The 27,575-nt window shown below is 36.9% G+C and overlaps 1 protein-coding gene across 3 annotated transcripts in view; it reads left to right on the top strand.

The window, feature by feature from the left end:
- CYTIP (cytohesin 1 interacting protein) overlaps positions 1-27,575 on the top strand; it is an 83,263-nt gene that overhangs the window by 45,719 nt on the left and 9,969 nt on the right. For 2 of the 3 annotated variants that reach the window (XM_027560270.1, XM_027560277.1), the window contains exons 4-8: positions 14,351-14,400; positions 14,639-14,693; positions 18,635-18,737; positions 18,952-19,045; positions 21,834-21,903. In XM_027560270.1, coding sequence (XP_027416071.1) covers positions 14,351-14,400; positions 14,639-14,693; positions 18,635-18,737; positions 18,952-19,045; positions 21,834-21,903 — 372 coding nt within the window. Of the gene's footprint in view, positions 1-6,458; positions 6,718-14,350; positions 14,401-14,638; positions 14,694-18,634; positions 18,738-18,951; positions 19,046-21,833; positions 21,904-27,575 lie in introns of those variants that run through there. The other variant, XM_027560263.1, reaches the window with a different exon arrangement.

Raw genomic sequence — 27,575 nt, forward strand, 5'->3', positions numbered from 1 at the left:
ATGCTGGGAGGAATTGGGGGCAGGAGGAGAAGGGGGCGACAGAGGATGAGATGGTTGTATGGCATCACCGACTCGATGGACATGAGTTTGAGGGAACTCTGGGAGTTGGTGATGGACAGGGAAGCCTGGCATGCTGCGATTCATGGGGTCGCAGAGTCGGACGCAACCGTGCGACTGAACTGAACTGAACTGATACCCGAGTAGGGTACTTTTCTCAATGTTCACCTTACCTCTATCCCCTATCATTATTTTCAAATTCTTCTTAGTCTTGTGCACTTTCTCTTTCAGATGGGTGTAAGAATATGTGTCAAATTTTATAAACTAGCAACCTAACAAAACCTATGTAGATTTTGAATTCAGTATATTGAATATTTTAGAAAATTTGAAGATAATAGACATCTTTACAAGAAGGACTTTCTCATACGGGAACATGGTATTTTTTTCCCTTGCTCTGGACTTGATAATGTTTTTCATAAAATATTAAAAATGCTTGCTAAGTTCATTCCTGTTTTATGAAATTTTGGCTATTTTGTTAGTGTTCCTTTCCTCTGTTATTACAAGTTCATATCATCCCCTGCTGCTATATGAGAAATTTATTTCTCTTTATATACCCTTTGAATCTTACATTTAGGAAAATTATCTTACTAAGTCTGTTCTTCAGTGGATTGTCTTGGATATTCTAGTTATGCAGCCATGTCACAAGCAAATCTTATGGTTTAGTTTCTTTCTTTACAAATTCTATACCTCCTATTTGTGATATGAAGTACAGCAGTGATCATTGGTGAGGGTTACTGTCATCTCTTCTTTTCTTCTCACTGTATTAGAAATAATTTCAACACTTTGGTGGGTGTTCCTGACAGATACTTTTCATTATGTTAAGAAAGTTTTCCTTCTATTCCTAACTTACTTAGGATGTTTCAAAGCAAAGAAATCATACCAGTCTTGGTGTCTATTGCGCTGAATTTTTTCTTTCATCCGGAGATTTAGTGATTTATGTTAATATTTTGTATCCTAATGTTGAAGTATCTTTATATTCCTGGGATACATCCTACTGTGTTGAGAAGTATTATTTTTAATACAGTATTTGGCTCAACTTGATATTTTTATTAGGACATTTGTATCAGAATTAATAAGTGAGATTAGCTTAATTTTCTCTCTCTTTTCCTCCTTCCTTCATTTATGCCTTCTATGTATAGTTTGTGTACGCATGCTAAGTCTCTTCAGTCGTGTCTGACTCTGTGATCCTATGAACTATAGCTGGCCAGTCTCCTCTGTCCATGGGATTCTCAGGCAGGATCAGATGAATTAGCTTTAGAGAATGCATCTTGTTTTATGCTCTTGGACAATTAATATAAGATTTGTATTTATCTTGAAAATTTAGTATAGCACTGGTAAAATAAACTGGATCTCATCTTAAGACTTTTGACTAGTTTGAATACTGTAAAAAATTCTGTCCACATCTTTCAGATCACTGTTTATAGAAAATTATAGAACTTTGGAATATGGGTTAATAGCACAAAATTTTCTGCCAGTTTAGTTTTTCATCTTTGATGCTTTAGAACAATGTTGTTGAATTAATTTTGTTAAATATCTTCTCCTCTACCCTTTTATTTCTATTAACAAACATTTACTGAACACCTGGATATAGGTGTTCATATAGAACATGAGGTTAGAGGAAATTAGACAGTGTAGAAACAGACTTGTGTACAATTAGCTTTATCAGTTCAGTTCAGTTCAGTCGTTCAGTTGTGTCTGACTCTGTGACCCCATGAACTGCAGCACACCAGGCCTCCCTGTCCATCACCAACACCCGGAGTTCACTCAAACCCATGTCCTTTGAGTCGGTGATGCCATCCAGCCATCTCATCCTCTGTCATCCCCTTCTCCTCCTGCCCTCAATCTTTCCCAGCATCAGGGTCTTTTCCAATGAGTCAGCTCTTCGCATGAGGTGACCAAAGTATTGGAGTTTCAGCTTCAGCATCAACTCTTCCAATGAACACCCAGGACTGACCTCCTTTAGAATGGACTGGTTGGATCTCCTTGCAGTCCAAGGGACTCTCAAGAGTCTTCTCCAACACCACAGTTCAAAAGCATCAGTTCTTCTGTGCTCAGCTTTCTTTATAGTCCAACTCTTACATCCATACATGACCACTGGAAAAACCATAGCCTTGACTAGATGGACCTTTGTTGACAAAGTAATGTCTCTGCTTTTGAATATGCTATCTAGGTTGCTCATTACTTTCCTTTCCAGAAGTACGCATCTTTTAATTTCATGGCTGCAATCACCATCTGCAGTGATTTTGGAGCCCAGAAAAATAAAGTCAGCATTGACTTTATAAACTGTTTCCACTGTTTCCCCATTGATTTGCCATGAAGGGATGGGACCGGATGCCATGGTCGTAGTTTTCTGAATGTTGAGCTTTAAGCCAACTTTTTTACTCTCCTCTTTCACTTTCATGAAGAAGCTCTTTAGTTCTTCTTCACTTTCTTCCATAAGGGTGGTGTCATCTGCATATCTGAGGTTATTGATATTTCTCCCAGCAATCTGGATTCCAGGTTGTGCTTCCTCCAGCCCAGCATTTCTCATGATGTACTCTGCATATAAGTTAAATTACCTTTATAATCTAACTGTAAAATGTTAAGTCTTAAAAGAATGATCTGAAAAAAGTGATATGAGAATGTTAGATATAGAACATGAGGTGGTTAGAGGAAATTAGTGTAGAAACAGACTCGTGTACAATTAGCTTTATAATCTAACTGTAAAATATTAAATCTTAAAAGAATGATCTGAAAAAGTGATATGAGAATGAAGGCAGTCACCGTGTCTTGCCTTCTGTCGGCAGCACACAGTGTCACTCCAGGACCTTGCTTCAGAGGTGTAAGACCTGCCATCCATAAACTACTGATGTATCTTAAAAAGTATATGACATTTCAGAGATGAAGTTAGATAAGAACTTGGAATCTTTTATTTGTTTTATAGACAATGAGGTACTCCTGAATTTTTCTGAGTAGGTAGATAACTTGATCTGGTTTCATTTTATTTTGAAATAAAGGGGATGATGAAGGGGAAGATGGTTTCAGGGTATTATAATTATCTTAGTGGCAATTTTATAGAAAATGAAGTAAATAGTAGAAAATCTTTGTAAATCAAGATTTGAAGGTTGAAATCACATTTGTATGGAAACATTAGTTTCCGCCCACATTTATCACAAAGGATGCTTTTGATCAGGGTAGTTATTAAAATAAAAAATTTCTAACTGTGGTGCTGGAGAAGACTCTTGAGAGTCCCTTGGACAGCAAGGAGATCAAACCAGTCAATCTTAATGGAAATCAATCCTGAATATTTACTGGAAGGATTGATGCTGAAGCTGAAACTCCAATACTTTGGCCATCTGATATGAAGAGCCTACTCATTGGAAGAGACCCTGATACTGGGAAAGATTGAGGGCTGGAGGATAAGAGGGCAACAGAAGATGAGATAGTTGGATGGCATCATCGACTCCGTAGACATGAGTTTGAGCAAACTCAGGGAGATTGTGAAGGACAGGGAAGCCTGACATGCAGCAGTCCATGGGGTCACAAAGAATTCGACACAACTGAGAGACTGAAAAATGAAGTTATTAAAATATTTACTAATTAGTGTGATACATGTCCTGATAATCAGAACAGGGAACTGATCTATTTTGATCAAAATAGACAAAGTCATAAACATGTGAAAGGTTGTTGCTGAATCACGAAAAGACACCAGGATTCTTGGCTCCCGGAGGAGATGAATTCAATCTGGGGCCAGAGACGAGGCTTGATCGCTCAGAGCTTTTGTGTAATAAAGTTTTATTAAAGTATAAAGGAGATAGAGAAAGCTTCTGACATAGGCATCAGAAGAGGGCAGAAGGTACCCCTCTGCTAGTCTTCAGCTGGATGTTATATAGTCACTAGCAGTCTGTTAATGAAAGAAAGGAATGTCTTAAAATTCAGAATGGCACCAGGCCCCTCACCCATAAGATGCATTTTGGGATAATCTTGGCACCAAATGGTTTATCCTGGGCCATAAAATGATTAACTTGAATCTTGAAGAAGGGCAGACCACCATACAAATAGTTTCATTTACATAGATTAGGGGAACAATATCTGAGTATAACATACTGGTTTGTCAAGTAGGTTCTGAGCCAAGAGGCAGAACCGACTTGAAGACAGAGTCTGGGGGTAAATGCATAGTACATTAGCATAGCTTAAGACAGACATTTCCATAAGAGAAATGCATTGGTTAACTTCAGGTGAAACCAGGTGTCATTATGGCAACACAGTATTTTAAGAGAAACCTCCTTTTAAATTTGTATAGAGAAGGAAAAAAATATTGCTAGTTTGTTTCCTCCTGCCGCTTAAGAGAGATAAAAATGTCTGACACTTGCAGTCTTATTTCCTCCATTTGGAGACCCCTGGCCTTCCTGCCTGTTACCCTCTCACATGTAATTAACAAGGGTGACCATACTGGTATGTACTGGCTGAATGTCAAATTTGCCCTTGACTCTGATTTTACAGCCATGGATCTCATGATCTAAAATATTCTACTAGTTAAACACATTTCATAAATCTAGTAAAATTTTTATTTTCCAATTTCTGAATTTAATATATTTCTCTAGAATCTATTCTTTCAATGGATTTCTATAATTTATACTAGCTTAAGATTAGTATCACACAACTTGATTCAATTTTAACATCTGTCTGTAAAACCTGATTGTTGGTTGGCTTAGTGTCCTTATATCAGACAAACATGTCATTTATATTTGGTATCTTGAAATATTAAAATATTTACCTAATTTTATAAAATTCCCAGAAGACGGGTGGACTGCTGTCCTCAAGTAATAGTGTTAATTTACTTCATGTACCTTATAGTAACCTGGAGATACTTTAAAACTCAATCTCTCTCTCTTCTCTCTCTCTCTCTCTCACACACACACACCCCATAAATGTCTTTATAACTGACCATATTCATTAGTTGCCAAAGTCTCTACCACTCCCTTTTGTATTACACATTTATATTATGTTATCCAACTGAAGCTTGAAGGCATATGTGTTTGTCATCCCTGATTTAGATCTTTATAGGGCTTCCCTGGTGGCTCAGACCGTAAAGAATCGCCTGCAATGTGGGAGACTTGGGTTCGATTCCTGGATTAGGAAGATCCCCTGGAGAAAGGAATGGCTACCCACTCCAGTATTCTGACTTGGAAAATCCCCATGGACAGAAGAGCCTGGCAGGCTACAGTCCATAGGGAAGCAAAGAGTCAGACATGACTGAATGACTTTCCTTCATTCATTCAGGTCTTTGGAGACATCATTTTGTTCATGTCATTATCTAGTTCCAATCGTAATGAGTCATGCTGTGATAGGGTTTTAAAAATTTCCGAGGTGACTCCATCTCTTCAGCACCATTAACTCTGAAGATTTTATGATTTACATTTGGCAGATTTTGCTTGAGCTGAATTTGCTTTGACTTCCATTTTAAAGACTTTTGACTCTTTAATATTCTACTATTGAACTTCCCAATGATTTTGAAAATGACAATTCACTTTTTATACTATACAAAACTTCTCATTTTGATTTTATTTTGAATCTTTCTTCTATTTATGTCTCCTGCTCCTCCTCTGAAACTAATTTCCTTAAAACTGCATTTCTCCAACTTCCACCAATAAAAGCATCAGTGAAAGAGAGTAATTCACGTTGTTGCCCTTGGTGCATATGCATTGGCAGGGACCAAATGGAAATGTTCTTGTGCGTGTTTGGTTTGCCTGTTACTTTTATGCCCTCTCCATTCCTCCCTTGGACCACTTGCTGATGTTGTAACTAAGTCTAGTTTAAGACATGGCCAACTTTGTGCTCTAAATGTGCTTCCCCTCCCATTGCTTTTTGTAGACATGATGGATAATTTTAGTGAGGATGAACTAGTGGAAGTACAACCAGAGGAATGCTGAATGGTCACAGCCCAAGTGGCAGATATAATGTTTTTTCATGAACATTAATGAGCTAAGATGTACTTTGGCGAAAGTACATTACAAGGACTTCGTGAGAGGACATTGTGACTGGACCCTGTAGGTCTTGCTTATACCCATGAGGAATCAGTATCCGCACATCCTGACCTTTACACTACACTGGACCATGTTAAGTAGGAGAGTGGATGTCAAACAGAATTGGGGGAAATTTTTTTTTTCTTTTACAAAAAAGGTAGACGATGTTTTGAACACAACTTGCCATAGAACGTGAAAGCGTAAGAGTTCTGGCTGTTTGGAGAGAAAAAAAAAATAAATCTATTTATTTTAATGCTAAAAACTAGCCTTCTCTCAGGGGCCTAAAGAAAAAAACACTGAGAAATGGGAGTGAACTGCAAAATAGTGTTTGTGTAACAAGTAACCTCAAACCACAGAAGTCACATGGGCTCTTTCTGCTTTGCTACTTTTGATTACTTGTCAGAGGGTTATACTTTTAGCTTCCCCCACCCTGCAAGGCCACTCAACCATGTGCTAGCTGGAGTTATCTTTACTCACAATGTCTTTACAAAAGCTCAGGAAACAGAACAGCAATGGCAATTTCATGGAGTACTGCGCTGGTCCAGGGCATAGCTCTTACTCCACACTCACAGGCAGTTTTACCGTGGATGATGATAATAGAAGGCTTCAAATGCTGGCAGATACTGTGGCTACTTTGCCTCGGGGAAGAAAGCAGGTATGAGTGCTATTTTTTACCTTTTACAGTGTTCTTGTTCTCTTGAGAGCAGAGTGATATGTTTGTCTGACTGCATGTTAAAAATGTTATTTCAGATCCTTTGAAATTAGTGGCTCAGAGTATGGGTAAAGAGAGAGGCAAGGAGCCCAGAGAACTCACACTCTAGTCATTAAGTCTTAAGATTTAAGACCATAAGAAAACATTTTTAAGCAAAACCTGAAAGAAGATTATTTTCTCACTACAAGAGGTATTCTGATGAATTAAAAATCATTAAGCATATCAACTTGAAGATGGTGTGTATTGTAGGCACAACCAGTTTGAGAATTATTGTTCCTTTTTCTTGTATGTCTCCCATTGAGTCCTTCCCTCCCAGACTCTCTCCCAGTCTCTAATAGTCATGTCAATTCATAATCCAAGGCGAATACATTATTTTTTAGTGTAAGTTTTGTTGACAAAATTATCTTTAGTTCTGAGCACTGGCATGTACCTCACACTATTGGGAATTAAGACTTTTATTGGATAAATGAGTGCAAGATCTGCCACTTAGTAGCTGTGGAACCTTGAGTAAGTCATTTTCTTCTCTAAGGTTCAGTTTGCTTTTTTTCTGAAATGAAGATAGTAATAGAACCATCCTGTGGAGCTCTTCTGTGGTGTAAGTGAAGAAATGCACAGTGTTTAATAGAATGACTGATATGTAGTATGTGCTAAATAACTCAGTAATTATGTTATTATTTTAATTGTGATTGCAAAGTATTTCCCTAGAGAGGAAAACTCATTTGGGAAAATCCATGTCCAACTGGATTTATTGCAAGTTTTTTTCAATTTCCAACTTGTAAAAAAGAATTAAACCAAAAAATCTCTTTAGATTTTGGTTAGTTAGCTTGCTATAATGCTCCACGTACACATCTGAATACAAAAATATTTAGAATTTTTTTAAAGCATGAAGTTTTCCCTTAAATCTTGCATGCACATTGTATGTTCCTCTTAAGCCTTCTAATTTCAGGATTACAGAGTTATAGCATAGTGGAAGAGTCATGATCTTTTTTCAGGGATGCACATAGCTGATTCTTTGGTATGTTTCAAAAGAGATAAGGGAATAATTTGTTCTGGTTTGGATGATTGATCTTTTTCAATTCCAAAGTGCCTTTATGACATTAAGTTTAATAAAAAACATTCCTATCGAGTTACTGTCTGAAAATAAAGCCCCTGTGGGAAGTACCAAAACCTTTATTCACTTTTCAGGTGTATAGCAGTGTTGGGTGTATAAAGATGAGATGGAAAATTTCCTGGCCTTATAGGGTTTACGATTGAGTAGACAGAACAAGTAGGTGTTATACAATATAAAGTAACATACATGCTCTAACCCAAGTACATGTCTGAATACAACCTTCAAGGATAGATATACTGGATATTGATGGGTATTCCAGAGCAAAGGAATAATTAAAATGCTGAGGTACAGATCTTGGGGCCCTTAGGGCAGTTTAAGTAACAGTACATCACTGTGTTAGGTGGACCCGATAAGTGTCTGTGTGGGAGAGGAGGGGAGACTTCAGAGCTGGGCTGCTTTTCATAAGACTTGGACACTTACCCCGAGGAAGTAGTAATCTGACCAGCACACAGGGAACCAACTGAGCATGACTGAATACAAGGTTTTCAGTCTAAGGTTCAGTCCAGAACCTTACTGTGGAAACTTGCTTGTTGGTAAGTGGGTAGAGACTAGTGGTGCGGGAGCAATTTTTGCAGTAGTTGGAGAAAGAGGAACTGAAGGAATGGAGAAGAGACACAAAGACTTGGCTGTGAAAAGCAGTGAAGAAGAGGGAGCCACATTTGGTTTTAAGTCTGAGTAAAGAAAGCATGAACTGCAAAGAAGCAATCAGGGAGGTTATGGGAGAAGATGAGAATGATTTAGGTATATGAGATACAGATGTGGTGTGTGTGTGTGTGTAATCTGAATATCTATGTACACATACACACACACTTCCTCACCAATTATTTTATTTATATGTTCACATCTTTTGTAGGTCCTTTCTTCTCCCTTTCCTCTTATTCTTTCCTGTGGTGAGACTCCTCCTATTTAGATGGCTTTTTGTTACCATTGTGAAATTTACTTAAGGAAAATAAAAAGCAAAACAAAGCATTTGTATATGATATATTTAATTCTGTACAATTATCATCAATGAGACTTGATGCAAGTTTATTCCAACCGTTTAGAATTTTCCAAATGGATGTTCATTTCCTTTAACTGGTCTTTAGAGAATAACTCTTCATTTGGCACTGACTGCATTGCAGGCAACGAGAGCCCTGTGAAGCAATCCCACAGCAGGTGTTTTCTGCCCACTGTTATTTTCAACCCTTTCAGTGCTGACGTCAACAATTGATACTTCTTGTTATCGTTGGCTCTGGTTTCTGCAAAGCTGTATCTGGTTAGCCCGTAGTTTCAGATTAATCTTCAGAATCATTGGGGTGTTTGCACTCAACATTATTTAAAAATAGATTTCTCTGTGTTTATATTATCTCAATACCTGTATTTGTAGGAGGTGACATACTCCCAGTGCGGTCTCCTACTTTTGAACACAGTTTTAGGGAAAAAAAATCCCTGCAATGGAAAATGCTGTAGGAAGGAGATGGTATGAAGTAAGGTTATCTTGATGAATGTTGTGATACTGAGAGTAGCCATAGGCCTTACACCCATTTCCTCAAGGGCAGTAGGTCACCCTTGGAAAGCAGTTTTCACCGAATGCTATAGAGAAAAACTGACAAACAGAGGGGAAGACTGAATCTGCATTCGTGGAACCACAAACTGCTTCTCTTTGTTTGCTTTTCTTTGGTTATCAAATTATTACTAAATGGACAACTTCTGGAAGGGTGATTTCAGTTATAAGTCAGATATAGAATATTGTGCTGACTTTGTATGTATTTTTGAGATGGGTTCTGCCCTTCAGGAGCTTTTATTTTATTTCTGGCCACACACTCATCTGTCACCAAAATTCCTAAGTGTTCTTGATGACAACAAGATATTTTGATCATTTAATGAATACTTTTAGTAGAAAACTGTTAACTTCATCACAAAAGAATTTGATAAGTATTCTCTAATCCATATTGTAGTGCGCTTAGAGAATATATCCAAAAATTTTTCTTGAAAGAGATTCATGAGCCCACAATAAGATTTTCTTGAGAAGCTGCAAAGTTGTACAGTATTTACATTCCGCAAGAGCACTTACAGTTAAGAAATTGAGTTCAGCTCCATTATTTTGTTAGTCTTAAAATATTTCTGCAGAGCCATGTTATTCTAAGCTTCCTGACTCGAAAAGGGGAAAAACCTGTATTCATGGAAGAATTGGGAGAATGAGGTAGGGTACTGGAAAGGGAGCAGAACACATAATTTGTGGACTTTTGAAACAAACAACAAAAATATCTCATCTGTGAATAGGTATCTGCCCCTTCCCCCACTCATGACACTTTCAGGAAATGAGTACACAGTGGGGAGAGGAAGTAGCAGGCTGTTACTTAGCAGCAGAAGTATCTACAGTATGAACCTACAAGCTCCTCTACAGGGCTGAATATCTGGCTCTGCTACAGAGTATTCCTATTTTTTGCAAACTGACTGTTGAAATATTTGGTATTTGTTTCCCACTAAAGAGGGACCTTGTGAATCATCTCATAGCAGCAAAAACTACGTTACATTTTTTGGTAAGCTTTTAAATCACCTGACTAAAAACCCAAGAGTGGGATCCTCAGCCCAAACCCCAGGCATCTTTATATTAGAAGCTGAAAAAAAGTGAAAGCGTTAGTTGCTCAGTCATGTCCGACTATTTGTGACCCCATGGACTGTAGCCCACCAGGCTCCTCTGTCCATGAAATTCTCCAGGCAAGAATACTGGAGTGGGTAGCCATTCCCTTCTCCAGAGGATCTTCCCACCCCAGGGATCAGAAGTTAGCAAGGGGTTAAGGAGCTTTGTCTTCTCAGGAGACATAATTGAATGTGTAGTTTGCAGCCCTGCCAAATTGCTAAACCTAGATTTCTCATATTAGATAATGTGTAATAAAAGACAGCTGTTGCCAGCATATGCTGTTTGTTGCATACCAGTTCCTCATTCAAGAGTTTTGGTGTCATCCCTCCAGCCCCGAGAAAAGACTCGGGTTGGGAGGGCAGTCTAGGGAGCAGAGACTCCACTGGTCAGATTCTAAAAGAAGGCTGCTCACTCCAGGGAGAGGGCTGCAGACAAAACTTGTTCTAAAATGTAAAATCTTTGATAAGACTTCAGACATACTTCTTTTCACTTAGACAGATAGTTTGGTTGAACCCTAAGAACATTCTTTTGGTTGAACCCTAAGAACATTCCACATTGCCTGAGTCTGAGAGTTCAGATCAAAAACAAGTAGGTACTGTGTCTGGATGTGGCATGTGTCAGAGAATTTGATGGTTTTAATTTAAATGTTAGGTGCCTATGACAGGCTCATTGCTGATCCAGAGTGGAAACTAATTTATAATTTGATTTAGTTTGAGTTTTTTCTTTTTCTCACTGAACCCAAGTCAGTCCACAAGAACTGAGTTTCTGCTCTGCATCTCATGCTGTGCTAGGTAGAAATTTCCATTTTAATCTAATTAGCTAGAGTAGAAAGGTTAGCCCAAGAGAGGTGGGGAAATTTCCTTTTCTACAGAGGTCTTGGATTTGTCTTGTGGACTTAATTTTGTATTTGAATCTATCTAGAAAGATTTTTTTGATTTAGAAGGCAGGTTAATGGAGGATGAGATGAAATCTTGAGATTCTCATCAATGCTATGATTATTTGCTTAGCAAAGGTGTATTTAAAATTGGTGAGGAAAAAGTCTCAAAACTTTAAGAATTCATTAATTCCTGCTAAATGAATGAAAATGAACTATTCATTCATTTAGCAGTTGTGTATTTAATGTTAAGTGCCTATGACAGGCTCATTGCTGATCCAGAGTGGGAACTAATTCATAATTTGATTTAGTCTGACTTTTTTCTTTGTTTCACTGATGACCCAAGTCAGTCCGCAAGAGCTGAGTATCTGCTCTGCATATCATATTATTCTAGGCAGATATTTCCATGTTAATCAGGTCAATTAGCTAGAGTTTGACTGACTTTGTTTTCTATTAGTTCTTTTGCTATGGTTCTTGCTGTTTTAGAATTAAGGTGGTTTTTTTTTTTTTTTAATCCTTGTTTGTTTTCTTCCATTTTAAATTTTATTTTATATTTTTAAAAGTCTACCCTTGAGCTTTTCCTATGAATATTTAATTTAATGGACAGAGTTGAAGACTCTTTTATAAAACTTTGCATCTCCCACTACCACTTACTTGATTGTATTGTTATCTAGTGGTTTACTTCTGTTTTTCTGTTTAGCTGTTTATATGGTTGCATTCTATTCCAAACCCTGTGCTAGGTGTTGGGGTAGAAATAAAATGAATACATCCCCTAAAAGGCCCAAAGGCTACAAGTAATGCTGAACAGAAGTGAGGTATTTAATCCCATCTGCCCTTCATATAAGTATACATATATGCTTCCACATATATAAATATGAGACATAATCTGATGAGTATTGATAGCAAGAATAATGTTTTTAAATATAAACACATTATGATTTACAGATAGCATGATATGACCTACCTAAGTACTTTACATCTGAAATAAGGATAAAAGCCAAGCAAATGGAGATAATGAAAATAAATTAAGAAAATATGAGTACAGTATAGTTGAGAGGTTGAGAATGCTTGGGCATATCAAGTTTATTGTTCTCTTCCACGAGAAGGCAGCCCACTGCATAGCTGAATGGTCCCCACCCTTGTTAATGGTACTTATCAGGACAAAATCAGGCTGAAACAAACCATACAAACTATAATAGGCCTTCCACAGTTAGTCCTTATAAATTAAAAATAGATTGTTGTTCACTCGCTGTCGTGTCTGATTCTTTGTGACCCCATGGATGCAGCACGCCAGGCTTCCTGTCCTTCACTATCTCCTGGAGTTTGCTCCGATTCATGTCCATTGAATCAGTGTTGCTATATAACCGTATCATCCTCTGCTGCCCTCTTTTCCTTTTGCCTTCAATCTTTCTCACCACTAGGGTTTTTTTTTTAAGCAAATATAGAGAAATGTTTCCCCCCCTTCCCCCGCCCCGGTTCTGAGCCTTCTCTTGTTGTAGTCTTCAAGATGATATAAATGATTTCAGTCCAGAACTAATAAAAGAGGAAAGTATAATAAATTTATTATTATTGTAGGAAGATGTCAGTTTTTTCACGGGGTTAACAATACTGACTAGTGGCCAAATTCTGAACACTGAACCATTCAAGAAAATTTGTGAGAATGCTGGCATTTTATACTTGGTAATTCAAATTCCTTACAGTGATGTAGCTTCTCTAACAAATGCCTTAATGAAGATTTCATTTGTGCATTAATTTCTTCTGCACACTTTTCTCAATTTGGCTGTTAGCTTCTATTTTACCTTTATTTGTTTGGACTCCTGCATTATCTCCTGATATTTTCTGTAGTCACTGATATATAAGAAACATAATAGGTTGCCACTTAAATAAACACCTTGGACTAACCAGTAGCACGAACTTCTGTTTTGGAACCCTGGACCAACACTTGAGAAAGAGCTGATTAACATTTGTTAATGCCTAAGCAAAGAACCAACACAAAACACACAAAACTCACTATAATTACCTTAAAAAAAAGATGATACCTTTCGGCAACTTTTCCTTTATTTATAATGATAGACTGTATCCCGGAAGCTTATCTTTAAATGATCTCTTCCCAAAACATGCAGAGGAGTAAAGTGAAAGTGTTAGTTGCTCAGTCCTGTCTGACTCTTTGCGACCCCATGGACTATAGCCTGCCAGGCTCATCTGTCAACGGGATTCTCCAGGCAAGAGTACCAGAGTGGGTAGCCATTCTCATCTCCAGGGGATCTTCCTGACCCAGGGATCAAACCCAGGTCTCCCACATTGCAGGCAGATTCTTTACTGTCTGAGCTACCAGGGAAGCAAAAGTTTATGCCATTTACAATGTTTATACCATTCTGAAGTTCCTTTCCTTTCTTGGATAGAAATCTTACTGTACTCTTTTAAAATGATTGCAAAAATAAATCATAATAATTGAGATTTTGAGTCCCTCATTTTACCCAAATTATGCTTCTAGTTATTAGATGATTTTATCCTTCTAAAAACAGCAACATATTGAACTATTACAATAAACAGTCATTTCATCAGCATCTCCCCAAACTATCAACTATTTGGTTTTATATGTCATTCTATGGGTGTTATTTTTCCTTTGGATTTCAGTGTGATTATAAACTGCTGCGGTTAAACTTTCAGAGGCTATTTTAGATACAGATTAGATATGAAGTTCTTTTTGGAAGCTTTGGAATTTTGCAACATTACATTAACTCTTTTGCCATAGGGTGTTATTATCGAAGCCTGTTTTAATCTTTCAAATGGAATACCTGAATGGTTCCTTTCCCAGCTGTCCTTTGCTATCACTAGAGAATGGAAATTACTGCCTTTCTGTAACAATTTCCCAGGAGTGGGGCCAAAGAAGAGTCCTTTGTGATTTAGAACATTTTACAGTTGTGTCTTAAGGATCTTTCAGTAACTGTGTACTTTTATTTTTCAGCTTGCTCTGACAAGGTCAAGTTCTGTAGGTGACTTTTCCTGGTCTCAAAGGTAAAGAATTTCATTTATTTTTTGGTGTCTCACCAAGATGTTTAGGAACACAGCTTTCCAGGATGTTGATATCACACACACACACACACACACACACACACACACACACACAGAGTCATACATACTACAATTTATACAAACGTCAGCTATTTTTTATTGACAGTTATTTTTAATGATAGATATGTGCCAAATGTGACACTTTATCTTCATTCCTAGCTTTTTTTTTTTTTTTTTACAGAAAGCTTGTTATTGTGGAAAAACAAGATAATGGAACATTTGGATTTGAAATTCAGGTGGGCAGTTTTCAAATTTTCCAGACTTTTAATTAAGAAAAGTGGCACCGGCAATGTCATGATATTTACAAAGAAAGAATGAAGTCGAGCTTAGGGATTGATAGAGGCTGTGACTTGTGTTCTATGTGTGGCTGTTTTTGGTAGTTTTTCGGTTTGTTGGGTACCATCAAGGAAAGAAAACATTCAAGCAGATAAAATAATCACCCTGAGATTTACTCAACTTCTTGTTTCTCTTTGCTTTATTATTCTTGTCGGTCTGAGACTGATCAGAAATTCTTGCTATCAGTCAGCTCATAAATAAGAGAATGACGTACTCTTTATAAGTGAATCTTATATATTTGCATTAGTGATGGGTTTTGCCTAATAATTTCTTATAGTGTGCATCAGATTTTGCCTACACTTCAGTATTCAGAGATAGTTGAAGGAAATATATTTGTGTATATGGACTGTATTCATTTATAGTTACTATTACATTTGAAAATACTAAAGTTTTCATATTGGACTCTATGAGAAGTTTGTACTCTTTTCCTTAGTGATAACATTTTATAACTATTATTTGAAAATACTTAATATTTGGCTCTATGCATGTATTGCCTCATGCTGTAGGAAATTTTAAGTCTTTATGGATTTCTATTTAAAAGCCTAAGAATTTAATTTCTTATTTGCTGTCTGCTTTTTCACGGCTATATTTGTAAATATGATGCATTAGGTCAAACAAAGTCTTGTCTAATTAAGCACAACAGAGTAGTTTAAGTATTACTGTCTTCTTTTTCCAGTATACTTTTGCATTTCTTTTAGAAGCAGTCTGCATAATCATATCCTCATACAAAATATCAGTTTTTATATCTTAACTTTGGTGCTGGCTTCAGAAAACTTTGGTGACTAATTATCAGCACAACAATTGGAAACTCAGTGTGTTTTAAGATTAGGAACAAGAGGCTGCTCTGTAAGATGCATTTTAAGAATAAACAAAATGGAACTTTAGCTGCAATGAGCAGGGAGAAGGCTCTCAGAGAAAAGAAGAGACCTTCTCCTTTCTGAATTCTACTTTTGAATTTGGTGAAATCTCTTTCTTTCATTGGGCTTTAGAAGCATAGTACTTTCTCTTATTACTCATTCACATGAAACACTCCCTATTCTGTATTGTAGAGACACTGTGCTTTTTGTGACCACTTCTTTTCAAATGAGAATTATGCCCAAGGATGTGCAGTGATTGCTACTGAAAACAGGAGCAGAGACTACTCATTTATCCTTACTTAATGTGACCAAGGAGAATCTCTTCTCATCTTTCTATAGACATACCACTGCTTCTCCCACATTTCTCCTTCATACCATAAACACTACATGGAGCAAGAATCAAAACTTTCATTAGTAGACAGCAGGTTATAGCGGCCTGAACCTTTGTGGATTCACGTGAATGATGGCTTCACCTCTGGACTGTAGCGTATTATTTTAGTGATGCAAGGGTCCATTCCTCCGCAAATTCCCTATGGGTGTATGCTTTCCATTACTAGCTCTATGCATTACCTATTTCCTAGTACTCACAAGGTTTATAGCGATTGTCAAATAGGGGGCATGCTCTGAGAACATTTTAAAGGCCAAGTAGAAACTCATATACCCTTATTGAGCCTCCATTCATTAACACGTGTTTGGGTCTTGGTCAGTGGGGCACAGGGCATGCTGGGAGAGAACAAGTCGACCTCCTCTGGTTTCCATGGATGTTAGTGTTTTGCTGATATGGAGAGTAATGTAGCAAGACCAGAACACAGACCTTAGATTCATTTACAACTGAATTTGTATTCTTTCAGTGCTACTTTAGTAGGTTCTTAGGCATTTTAAATGAGATAACATATGTGAAGTACTTAGTAATGTGCCTGATTTCAGTAGAAGGTAAGCAAATGACAAGTGTTAGAATGAAGGCATGAGAAAGTAGTGCACTTTTGTGTCTCTAGGAAATGACTGAGCAAAAGAAAAATATCCAACTGATTAGTTCTTTCCAAAGCTTTGGGACCTCTGCCTATCTCTAACCACAAATTTTACACCTGTGGCAAACATATACGCAAGTGCATGCTACATCAATTAACGTTTCCCCTTCACGGTACTTACTTTGCTTCCTGGACATGGAGCATAAATTCTCACTGCTAATGAGAATCATTGTAACAGTGGTTTCCCAAAGGAAGGTCTCTCATGGCTTTGGTCCATGTGTTGTGTGAACCAGACCATGCTTCATTTCTGGAAGGGCCTGGGCAGTGGCAAGAAGATTCCCTAGCCAAAAAAAAAAAAAAAAAAAATCTGTTAAAGGAATCTGTGATATTGATGGAAAGTAAATTCAGTTCAGTTCAGTTCAGTTCAGTTTGCCAGTCATGTACGACTCTTTGCGACTCCATAGACTGCAGCATGCCGGGCTTCCCTGTCCATCACCAACTCCTGGAGCTTGCTCAAACTCATGTCCATCGAGTCAGTGACACCATCCAACCATCTCATCCTCTGTTATCTCCTTCTCCTCCTGCCTTCAATCTTTCCTAGCATCAGGGTCTTGAAAGTAGATTATATGAGCTCTAAAAGTCTCATCTGCCTTTAAGATAGGGGGACTCTAAATGCCTTTCAGAGTGAATAGAAATCCCTTCAAGGTTAACAAAGTCAAGTTTCTAGAAGTTTCTTGCATTGATTGACTTCTGGTTCTGCTGGTTCTGGAAACTGTATGTCTAAAATATAAAGGAATGGACATTGGACATTAGTTTTTCCACAAGGAAGCAGTACTGGGATGTGGTTTAATTTTAGGAAACAGATATTAGGAAGACTTACTCAGAATGCTGATTTTGATTCTAAATGGAACTAGACCTCATAACTTAAATATGTGAAAAAGAAGAATATAGATCACTGGGCCACTCTATTCATCAAACACTGGTGGTGTGTTCTTGGTACAAATCGAAAGGAAAAACAAAACCAAGTTGCTTTTGCCAAATTGAGGCAAGAGGCGAAGCATAACTTTTTATCTTTTAGTCGAGTGGCTAATAAAGTGGTGAGTATTCAGGGCAGGTGTACCAACGAGCGTTCAGGAATGAAGATAATTGAGTCAATTATAATACTTTTGAATTAATGAAGGGCAGATTGTCATTATTTGCAGAACTCTGATTTAAAATAATTAATGTTGGCATATCTCCCTTGCTGGATGTGTAATGTTTCCTACGCTCCTGTAATAAGTACTTTAGCTTGGAAGAACCACATAGAGATTTTTCTCTCTGCTCTTGCCTACTGCTGTTTTATCCTACTGGGGAAATAGAAACTGAATTTTTCTTGTTAAATACACAATAGCAGTAGGTAGTCTCTTAGGCATGAAAGTCTTACATCTTAAACCAGTCTTACACTGCTTTCTTTCTTAAGAGAGATGTGTTTTTTTTTTAACATTTATTCATTACTTTTTGGTTGTGCTGGTTCTTTGTTGCTGTGTTGCTTTTCTCTGGTTGTAGAGAGTGGGGACTACTCTCTAGTCTCAGTGAGTGGGCTTCTCATTGCAGTGGCTTCTCTTTTTGCAAAGCACAGGCTCTAGAGCATGTGGGCTTCGGTAGTTGCGACTCGCAGGCCCTAGAGCACAGGCTCAGTAGTTGTGGCACATGGGCTTAGTTGCCCCCTGGCATGCGGGATAATACCGGACCAGGGATCCAACTTGTGTCTCCTGCATTGGCAGGCAGGTTCTTTACCACTGAGCCACCAGGGAAGCCCCAGAGGTGTTTTTTTATGAATGGGGTCAGCTACACAATGTGTGGGAGAAGTGTCAGATTGGTCCTTATATTCAATTTATACTCAGAAAAGCTTCCCGAATTGTTCTTTGTACTTATGTATCATCATGTTATGTAAGGTAATTGATAATGCTTAATTTTTTTTTGACAAATAGATTTTGAGTTTTTTAATAGTAATTATGTATCTTTCTCATTTTACAGACTTACAGGCTCCCAAACCAGAATACCTGCTCCGCAGATATGTGCACCCTGATCTGCAAAATCCAGGAGGACAGCCCAGCACACTGCGCTGGTCTGCAAGCTGGTAAGTCAGAACTATGCTTATGTTTGGAATTATTTAAATAGCAAGAAAAAAATTTTTTTTTGATGGTGAAGGTCAGGATGTGATTGTTGCTTTGAATTTCCTCAGCTCCTTTATTTTGCCAAGGTTTGGGGCTTGTGTGTTTTGTTTAATATGTGGGTCAGGAAAGATTATTTAACCAACCATTTTAACGCTCGTTTTTCTTGGCATCTCCCAGGTGATGTCCTTGCAAAAATCAATGGTGTGAGCACAGAAGGCTTTACCCACAAACAAGTTGTTGACCTGATCAGATCTTCAGGAAACCTGTTAACGTAACTATCTGGTTGCTTCCCATGGGGCTTAAAAAATTGTTACGGTCTCTCATAATGCCTGTTGAGTGAATGAATAGGTTTTTTGTTTGGGATCACAAGGGAGGCAGCGCACCATAGCTTGGGGATATTGGTTACAGACGTTTCTATCAGTTCCTTTTGTTTCTCAAGGTTTCCTCAAACTTGAACGTGTTGTCAACATCTGAAGTCAGAAGGCATCAGTAGCCCTATGTCTGAGTGGGAAGGATAGCATTTTAAAAATTTTATTTTTGATTCACAGTCAATTAAACTGGCCCACATTCTCTTTAGACAGAGAGAAATGAATCCAGTTTCCGTGGCTGACATAATCCTGTGGTTAGAGCAAACGAAAGTTCAGAAGGGCTGAGCTTTTTCTTCTTAGACCACCAGCCAGTTGTTTTTCCCTCCTAGTGTTCTGTCTGAAAGAGCAGTCTGCTCAGCCCTCCTGCCCTGCAACATGCACACTGACACCTGCTGCTATTCCCAGTTTACTAATGGGAGGCTTGCTTCCCCAGTAGAGATTCAACTGACGTTTTCACCCTTAGAACCTAATAAGACAAAGATGGAATTCAGCCATTCATTAAAATAACATTTATTGAGCAAATACTATATTTCCAGCTCTGTGATAGGCTCGGGGAGACAAAGACACTTCTATTGCTTTATTAATTATGGAAAGAGATAGGTAAGAAAAGCCCGCAAAAATAAGATATTTTGATATTTAAATTATGATAACTATTATGGAGAAAATAGAAAAAGGGATGGGATAAAACACTGAGTGAGAGGGCTGCATTTTTAGCTTAAGTGTTAAAAGTGGTCCTTTCTGAGAAGGTGAATTTTGAGCTGAGAGTGAAATGATGAGAAGGGATGGTTCGATGAACTCCTGGTGAGAACATTTCAGGTAAAAGAGAGGTTTGAGTTATCAAAGTAGGCTTGGCATGTTCAAGGGATAGAGAGATAGCCAGAATAATTAATTGGTGGCTGGTGAATTAAGAAGAGTAGAGTAAGAAATGAAGACAGAGCATTCTCCAGTAAGCAGAGCAAGGGTCTCACCAGTTAGGTTTAATAGTTTATAATTTATTCTGATTATCTCATTTATTCTTTACAGTCATCTTGTGAAGTTGATTTTATTCCTATTTATAAACGAAGTGACTCAGGCTGAAATGAGGTTTAGTTAAAACCAACCACCTAGTAAGTGCCTGAGCTGGGATCTGACCATCTGCTCTGGATGCCAGGATCCTTTCTCCAGCTATCCCACAGCTGTTCCTTGCAAGCTGCCAATAAAAAATTCCCTGGACACTCTTTTGTGGTTCTAGTCTAAAACTTCAAAGGATGTTTTTTTTTTGCGGGGTGGGGGAGGTTGTGTGAGAGTAATTTTGAAAGATGACTGGTGGTGGAAGAGGCCCGTGTCCAACTCTATGGTTGCTATGAGTTCAGGATAAAGGATGGGGACCACTCTAGCTCCAGAGAAATTTCAGTCCATGAGGTAGGAACATGTTCAAGGGAACGTGCTGGTGGTTAGAATCAGAAACCTGTATTCCAAGTGGGTTAAGTGGGCAGACCGCGGGTGTATAATTAGAGTAGTGGGTGGAGGCAGGTGGAAATCCAGAGGTCAGGGAAATGAGAGACAGTTTGTACAAATACTGAAGACAGCAGCCAATCTATGCCTACAGTTCTGCCCACAGATATCTGTTGCTTGGGTAGGTCGGATCAACAGGAAGGTACCAAACAGATTCACATGGATCCTCCCTAACATCTAGAGTCAAGAGCCCGTAATGAGAAAGCTGATGTGTTGGCTTGCTATCATCTCATTGTCTTGGGTATAATGCTATTGGAAACAGCATTATACCCAATAGATTGCATTTAATATTATTATTTTACCAGGCCTTGACAAATTTCTTGCATCTTTATAGAGTTACAGCTTATTTATCAGAATGACTTTGAACCAATACTTAAAAAGATGCTTAGTTTTGTAACTCATACATCATATTTATCTTACTCAGAATGATGGTTTAGTAGTCAAAATAAAGTCTTCTAACTTGAGCCCACAAAACAAATAAATCACTCAGGATAGAACAAGTCTCTTTATTTTTAGAAAGGCATTTGGTACAGGGAAAAAGAACACCATTAAATTGATAATTCAAGGATTAAAAGTTGTACACTTAAAAGTTTTGAGATGAGTCATTTGAAAGTTAATATCTCAGTAGTGTTGATCCTATTTGTTCTAGTTCTAAATTTCGGGCAATTTACAAAGGTAAAATTTTCTAGACTCTTAAGGTAGAACAGGTTTTCCCATTTCAATACGTAGTTTTTTGATTTCAATTTTTGAAAGGCCCTAGTGCGGGTTTTCAATTGCTGTATTCCTCATGCTTAGCATGATGTCTAGAGTCTGGCTCATAGTAGATGCCCAATGAATACTCACCAAATGAAAGAGGTGGTTCAGCCAGACCACACAATATGTTCTAGTAGAGAACAACCATCATTGCCCTAGAGTGGCTTCTATAAAATGAGCTACAGTTTACAAATAAACCAGGGCCTTTTCTTCTAGTCACCCTCTCAAAAGGTGTGTTTTTTTTTTTGCCATATTCGTTCTTTGAATGTTGTTAGAAGGTTTGGCTTACATCCAGATACTTGAAGTGTCATGAGAATGGTGACATTTATGTTGCTTTTTGAGGACAGTCTGTGCTCAGAGTGTAGTACTTCGTAAGGGATGGTGCTTGTTTGAGAGAATCACTCATGCTATTTCCCACCCCCCTCCTTTTTTTTCTTAAAACAGGATAGAGACTCTTAATGGAACAATGATTCTCAAAAGAACAGAGCTTGAGGCAAAGCTGCAAGTTTTAAAGGTAATTTAATTTAATACAGTGAGACAAATTTTTCATCCTTGAATGTGTGAGTGGAAGAATAAAGATCTATTTGAAGAACTGAGATAGCCCTTGAAGATGAAATGTCGTGATGAGTCTAAACTGCTGAATTATCAAGAGCCATACAATTACCTTTGCAGGAATATTAAATTTACAAACCAGGGCAAATCACTTCCTTCCTTCCTCCTTCTGTGTGTCTATGGGGCTCAGAAAGGCAACAGGAAAGCACATCTCCTGAAGAAGTTTTCATTAATGCACCTGTGACCTCTTTTGATTTACATTCTGTTTGGGAAAAAGCAAAGATGGAGGAGCTGTCATTTTCCCAAGTGCAGTATATGTGTGTAGGAAGGCCTGGGATTTTCGTTTTCTGTTGTTCTCCCATTTCGCCTCCTTCTTACTACAAAGATCAAGTTCCTCTACTCCTGTGGATATCTTTGAATCTACTTTTGCTGGCAAATACACTGTCAACTCTGGAGGAGAAATTGAAGTTTTCAGGAGATACTGCACAATGCAGGATGTTCAGTGAATATTCTCTGGGCTCTTTGAGGGTCTTAAAAATCTGTTTCCTAGAGTGAGGAAGTTCTGGCAGGCCATGAAATCTAGGACCTCACTATGTGCATCTTAATTATTGAGCCCAAGAGGGTAGAGTTACCATATTTCTGTATTATCTTGTATTCCTCCCTTTTCCCACATCTAATTTATCAACAAGCCCTGTTTTCTTCTTTCTCAACATTAGTTTTATATTCTTATCATTTTGCTTATTCCTCTGATCTTTTGAATCAATTTAGAAAATTCTTAAAAAAAATATCCTCTGTTAGATTGTGATAAGAAGTGAATTGTCTTTATAGAATAAATGAGATCAATGAACATTTTTATGATTTTTGCTTTCCTTACTTCAAACACAGGGTCTGTGTCTTTCCATTCAAGTCGTTTATATACTTCAAAAACATTCTGTATTTTCTTCATCCATTTTATATTTACACTGATTATACATTATATATTATATAATGTATATTACATATGCACTGATAGATTTATTCCTATATAATAAATAAATTTAAATTGTATTTTTAATTAATAAATATAATTATTTCTAAATTTTTCTTGCTGTAATTAATGTGGTCTTTTAATTTTTCAATTGCTTATTGCTATTGATATTTATATAAAGTTTTAAATCCAAGAGTCTTGCTGAACTCCCTTTATTCTGGCTATATGTTTGCAGACTCCCTTGGATTTTTTATATAAACATATTATCTGCACATAATAAAAGTTTGCCCCTTTACTCCCAATTATTCAACTAGTTTATTTTTTTCTTCTCTTATAATATTGGTTAGGACCTTCAGGATATTGCAAATAGTGAGTGTTAGTTTTCAAGTTAAAAAAAGTCTCTAACATTTTATCATTGAAGTTTTGTAAGGAGTAAATAGCTCATCATATTATCTTTAGGTTTTTTAAAACTGTCGAAAGCTAATTTGTTTCTGCAGAAGAGAGTCTGAGTGAAAATCTTTTTTGAAAAAGTAAAACTGGCTGTTTCAGCCTTTTGTAAGAAAAAAAGGAAAGAAATGTAGAATATAAGCTAGCAATGTTATTTAAAACATAAGTGAAAAATAGGTTTATATTTCATGGAATAAAGAACTCTCTTGCACAACTCATATTTGCATGTTTATAAGCATTTTCTGTGCTTTGAACATTTTCTCTTAAAGTTTTAATATACATACTTTATTGTTTTTCTAACCTAGAAAATTTTCAACACCTCCATCCTCTCCCAGAATATCACGAATCTTAACATCTTTAAACATCCATTTAAGACTCCATCTTCCTTATTATTGCTTACTTTAGAAAATTCTATCAATTTTCAAAATAAAAAAGACAGGTTTTTATTCCTAACTGCTGGTAATGAGCAAGCATACCAGCCTGTGAAGTGATGGCCTTGCCCAGTTTCTCATATTCTGTTCTTTACTTTTGGGTTCACTTTCCTTCTTGCCATAGTGTTTCTTTCAGTGAGAGTGGGTGGGTCTTTATTGAAAAATATTTATTTCACTGCTGCTATTGAAAGAGTTTTATAAGTAATTGGATTATTCTAAGGTGATGTTTTGTCTCCTTAGCACTTTGATTCTATTGTTCTTTGATATTTTGTTTGTGAGGGATCTCTTGTTTATCTTTTGTAGGTAATTTGCATTTTCTATATTTTCTTCTAAAAGTTTAAAGTGTTATTTTTTAATATTGAAGTCTTTAATTCACTTAGAATTAATTTTTTATGTAGTATAAGTTAGGATTCCAACTTTATTTTTTCTCTTTGGAAACTCAGTTCTCCCAGTACCATTTATTTTATACAGTCTTTCTTTTTCCCCAGTGGATCTGAAATGAAACTTCTGTTTTGACACTAGCTCCATATATGAATGGGTCTTACAGGCTTCTAATTCTGATTCATTGATTAACTTGTTTCCCTTAGACTCAGCTATTCTACCTTTGTAATAAATATTGATGTCTGATTGGGCAAGATTTTTAGGTTATTCTTGGCTCTTTAATTGTCTGTGCACATTTTAGAATCAGATTGTCAAATTCTATAACTAATTTTGGAGTTTCGATAGGTAGCATCCTTTTATATAGATCAATTTGAGGAAAGCTGGTATCTGTATGCTATTGAGCTTTCTTACTGACAGACTATCTCACTAGATAATTTTAAATTGTTTTTTGTATTTCAATAAGGTCCTATATTTTTATGTAGATAGATCTTATGAATCTTTTATTAGATTTATTCCTTTGTAAAATGATTTTTATTGTCATATAGTTACTTTATTAAAAATATTGTTTTGAGGTTTATGCATAGCTGTGTGAAATAAATTTTTCTATGCTGTTATTATACTCAAACACTTTGCCAGACTATAAAATTTCTAATTATCTATAGATTATTTTGAGTTTCTCATGAAGATAGTAACTATCTATTAGGAATGATATTCAGCCCTTATTTTGCTATATTGGGTAAGGTCTATAATACAATGATGAATAGAAACTAAACTAGTAGGCATCTTTGCTTTGCTCTTGATCATAAAGGGAGTTCTTTTGACTCTTTCTTATTTCTAGGGATATATTTTTCATGTTAAGAAGGCTCCCTTCTATACCAAGTTTGCTGGTTTTTTTTACTTGTGTAAAAAAGTGCTTGCATATTATCTTGTATCAGATACATTTTTTTTCTGTAAGTGTTGAGATGGTCTTATTTATTTTTAAAAATCTGTCAGTTTGATGAATAACATTTAAAGATTTTTTAATGTAAAAACACCCTTGCATTTCTATAATAAATCCATAATTTACATAAGTATAATAAGTATAACATAATTATGTAAATTATGGTCATAATTTATATTTTTTATATACTTGTAGATTTGGCCTGCTGACATTTTCTTTAGAATTGTTGAGGGTAACTTCATTTTACAGGTAGAATGGCCTGTAATTTTCTTCTCTCAGACTATCTTTTTTTTATCTTCTTTTTTAGTTTTGGTATCGAATTTACTAGGCTCTTAGCATGAGCTAAGGAATCTCTTCCCCTTTTTGTCCTCTGGTAGAATTCTTGTAACACTATCTGAATCACCTGGCCTTGGGGTTCTTTTTGATATGAATACTTCTAAACTTGGTTTTGGTTTCTTTATAAGACTGCTCGAGGTTTCTGCTTTTGTTTGTTTGTTTGCTTGAGCCGGCTTTATTGAATGATGTTTTTGCTAGTAAAGTTTTGAAATTTTCAAATTTATTGCACAAAGTTGATAATAAACATTCTATTTTCATCTTTTTCTTTTCTAACAAGCTGTGCTTATGTCCCCATTTTCATTTGTACTACTTTTTATGTCTTTTTTTTTTCCCCCCCTTGGTAATTCTCTCTAGAGGATTTCCCATTTGGGGATCTTTTCAAAACCCAGTATTTCAATTTTGGTCAATTATCCATCTTTTTCCTGATTGCTTTTAAGGAGTTTTTTGTCTTTCCTGATCTACAGCTTCACCACAGTCTCATTAGGCTTGGATTCATTTCTAAATTTATCCTGCTGGGAACTTGCAGTGTTCTCAGTTTTTGTGACTTTCTTCCGTTTGGGGTAATTATCAGCTTGACCTCTGTGAATATACCTTCCTCATCATTCCCTGGATAATCTTCTGAAACTCCTGCTAGGCGCATTTCAGAATCTTTTGATTTACCTTCCATGCTTCTTAACCACCCTTTCAGATTTTGTATCACATTATGTTTTTGTTTAATTTTTTAACTGAAGTATAATTGATTTGCAATCAATTTTGTTAGTTTCAGGTATATAGCAAAGTGATTCACTGATACATATATATGTGTATGTATCTACTATATCTGCATTCTTTTTTCAATTCTTTTCATTGTTATGTTATTTTTTAATTCCTTTGTAATATCTTCAGTAATGTTGTCTGTGTTCTGTATAGAATGTGTTCTTTCTATTGAGTTTTAAATATTAATTTTTTATTTTCAAATAATTCTTTTTCATGCCTATCTTTTCTTTTCTTCCTTTGTTTAAAATTTCTTGTTCTTAGGAACATCACATTTCTCTTTCAGGATTGCAAATACTCTTTATTTTAAAGTCTTTGAACACTTTTCTGTTTTTTGTTTGGAGAGAATTCATGCACTGATTATCAGTTTTGTTGTCTTTCTTATCATTAAACTTCTGTGGAGTTCTGGAGAGTGTGGATTGCCTGCTTCCCTTGGCCTCTCTGTGCCACTCAGTGTGAGTTGGGCAGTGGCTTCTGCTCTGCAACTCAAGACTTCCAGTACAGAGCCAGGTCTGGCAGCTTGGATGCCTTCCCTGGGGGCCAGCATGCAGCTTGGGTCGTGAGGCTGCGTTCATGCGCTCCTGGCCCTGTGGGTACATGCTTTCCATGAACTATAGTCACCCTTAGCAGCTTTGTTCAGCCTCTTTTTCATGGTGGTAGAGCTTAACCAAGGTTCTTCTCTCAAGCGGGAAACCTGTCTTTGTCTCTGCCTCACATAGGGTCTAATTTTCTCCTGACTTCTTTCTTTTTCTCCAGGTCTAGTAGAACTTTGGGTTCATTCCTGTTCATCATCTTTCATTTCTGTTGCCTTTCTAATCTTGTAATTGTGAGGTTTCCAGCTCATCACTTGGGCTAGAAATGTCTGGATCTGACCTATTAACCAGAGTCAGGTTGGCTTCCCCTTCACGCAGTGACATTTAGTTTGTGCATCCTGCTGCGTCAGTGGCATCGTGTCTCACAAAGGTTCCTTGTGTGGCCACGACCTCTTCTTCAGAAACAATGGTCCCTTTTGAGCTAAATTTTCAGGGATTCCCTTTCTTGTGACCTATGATTCAAATGTTTGACATGAAAACAGCACATCTAGTGGGCTAACTGAGGGAGCTATTATCTGATATTTACTGAGTTTGTAGTCCTTGGGAACCATTTTGCTACACTGAACCTTTATTTTTTAATCTGGAACTTTTAGGACCATTATTTATGAAAACATGATAAAAGTAGTAAGTGTTAGTTGCTCAGTCATGTCTTACCCTTTGTGACCCCACAGACCATAGCCCATCAGGCTCCTCTGGCCATGGAATTCTCCAGGCAAAAATACTGGAGTGGGTAGCCATTCCATTCTCCAGGGGATCTTCCTGACCCAGGGTTCAAACCCAGGGTCT

Source organism: Bos indicus x Bos taurus, chromosome 2 (genome assembly GCF_003369695.1).
Source record: "Bos indicus x Bos taurus breed Angus x Brahman F1 hybrid chromosome 2, Bos_hybrid_MaternalHap_v2.0, whole genome shotgun sequence".
NCBI lineage: Eukaryota > Metazoa > Chordata > Mammalia > Artiodactyla > Bovidae > Bos > Bos indicus x Bos taurus.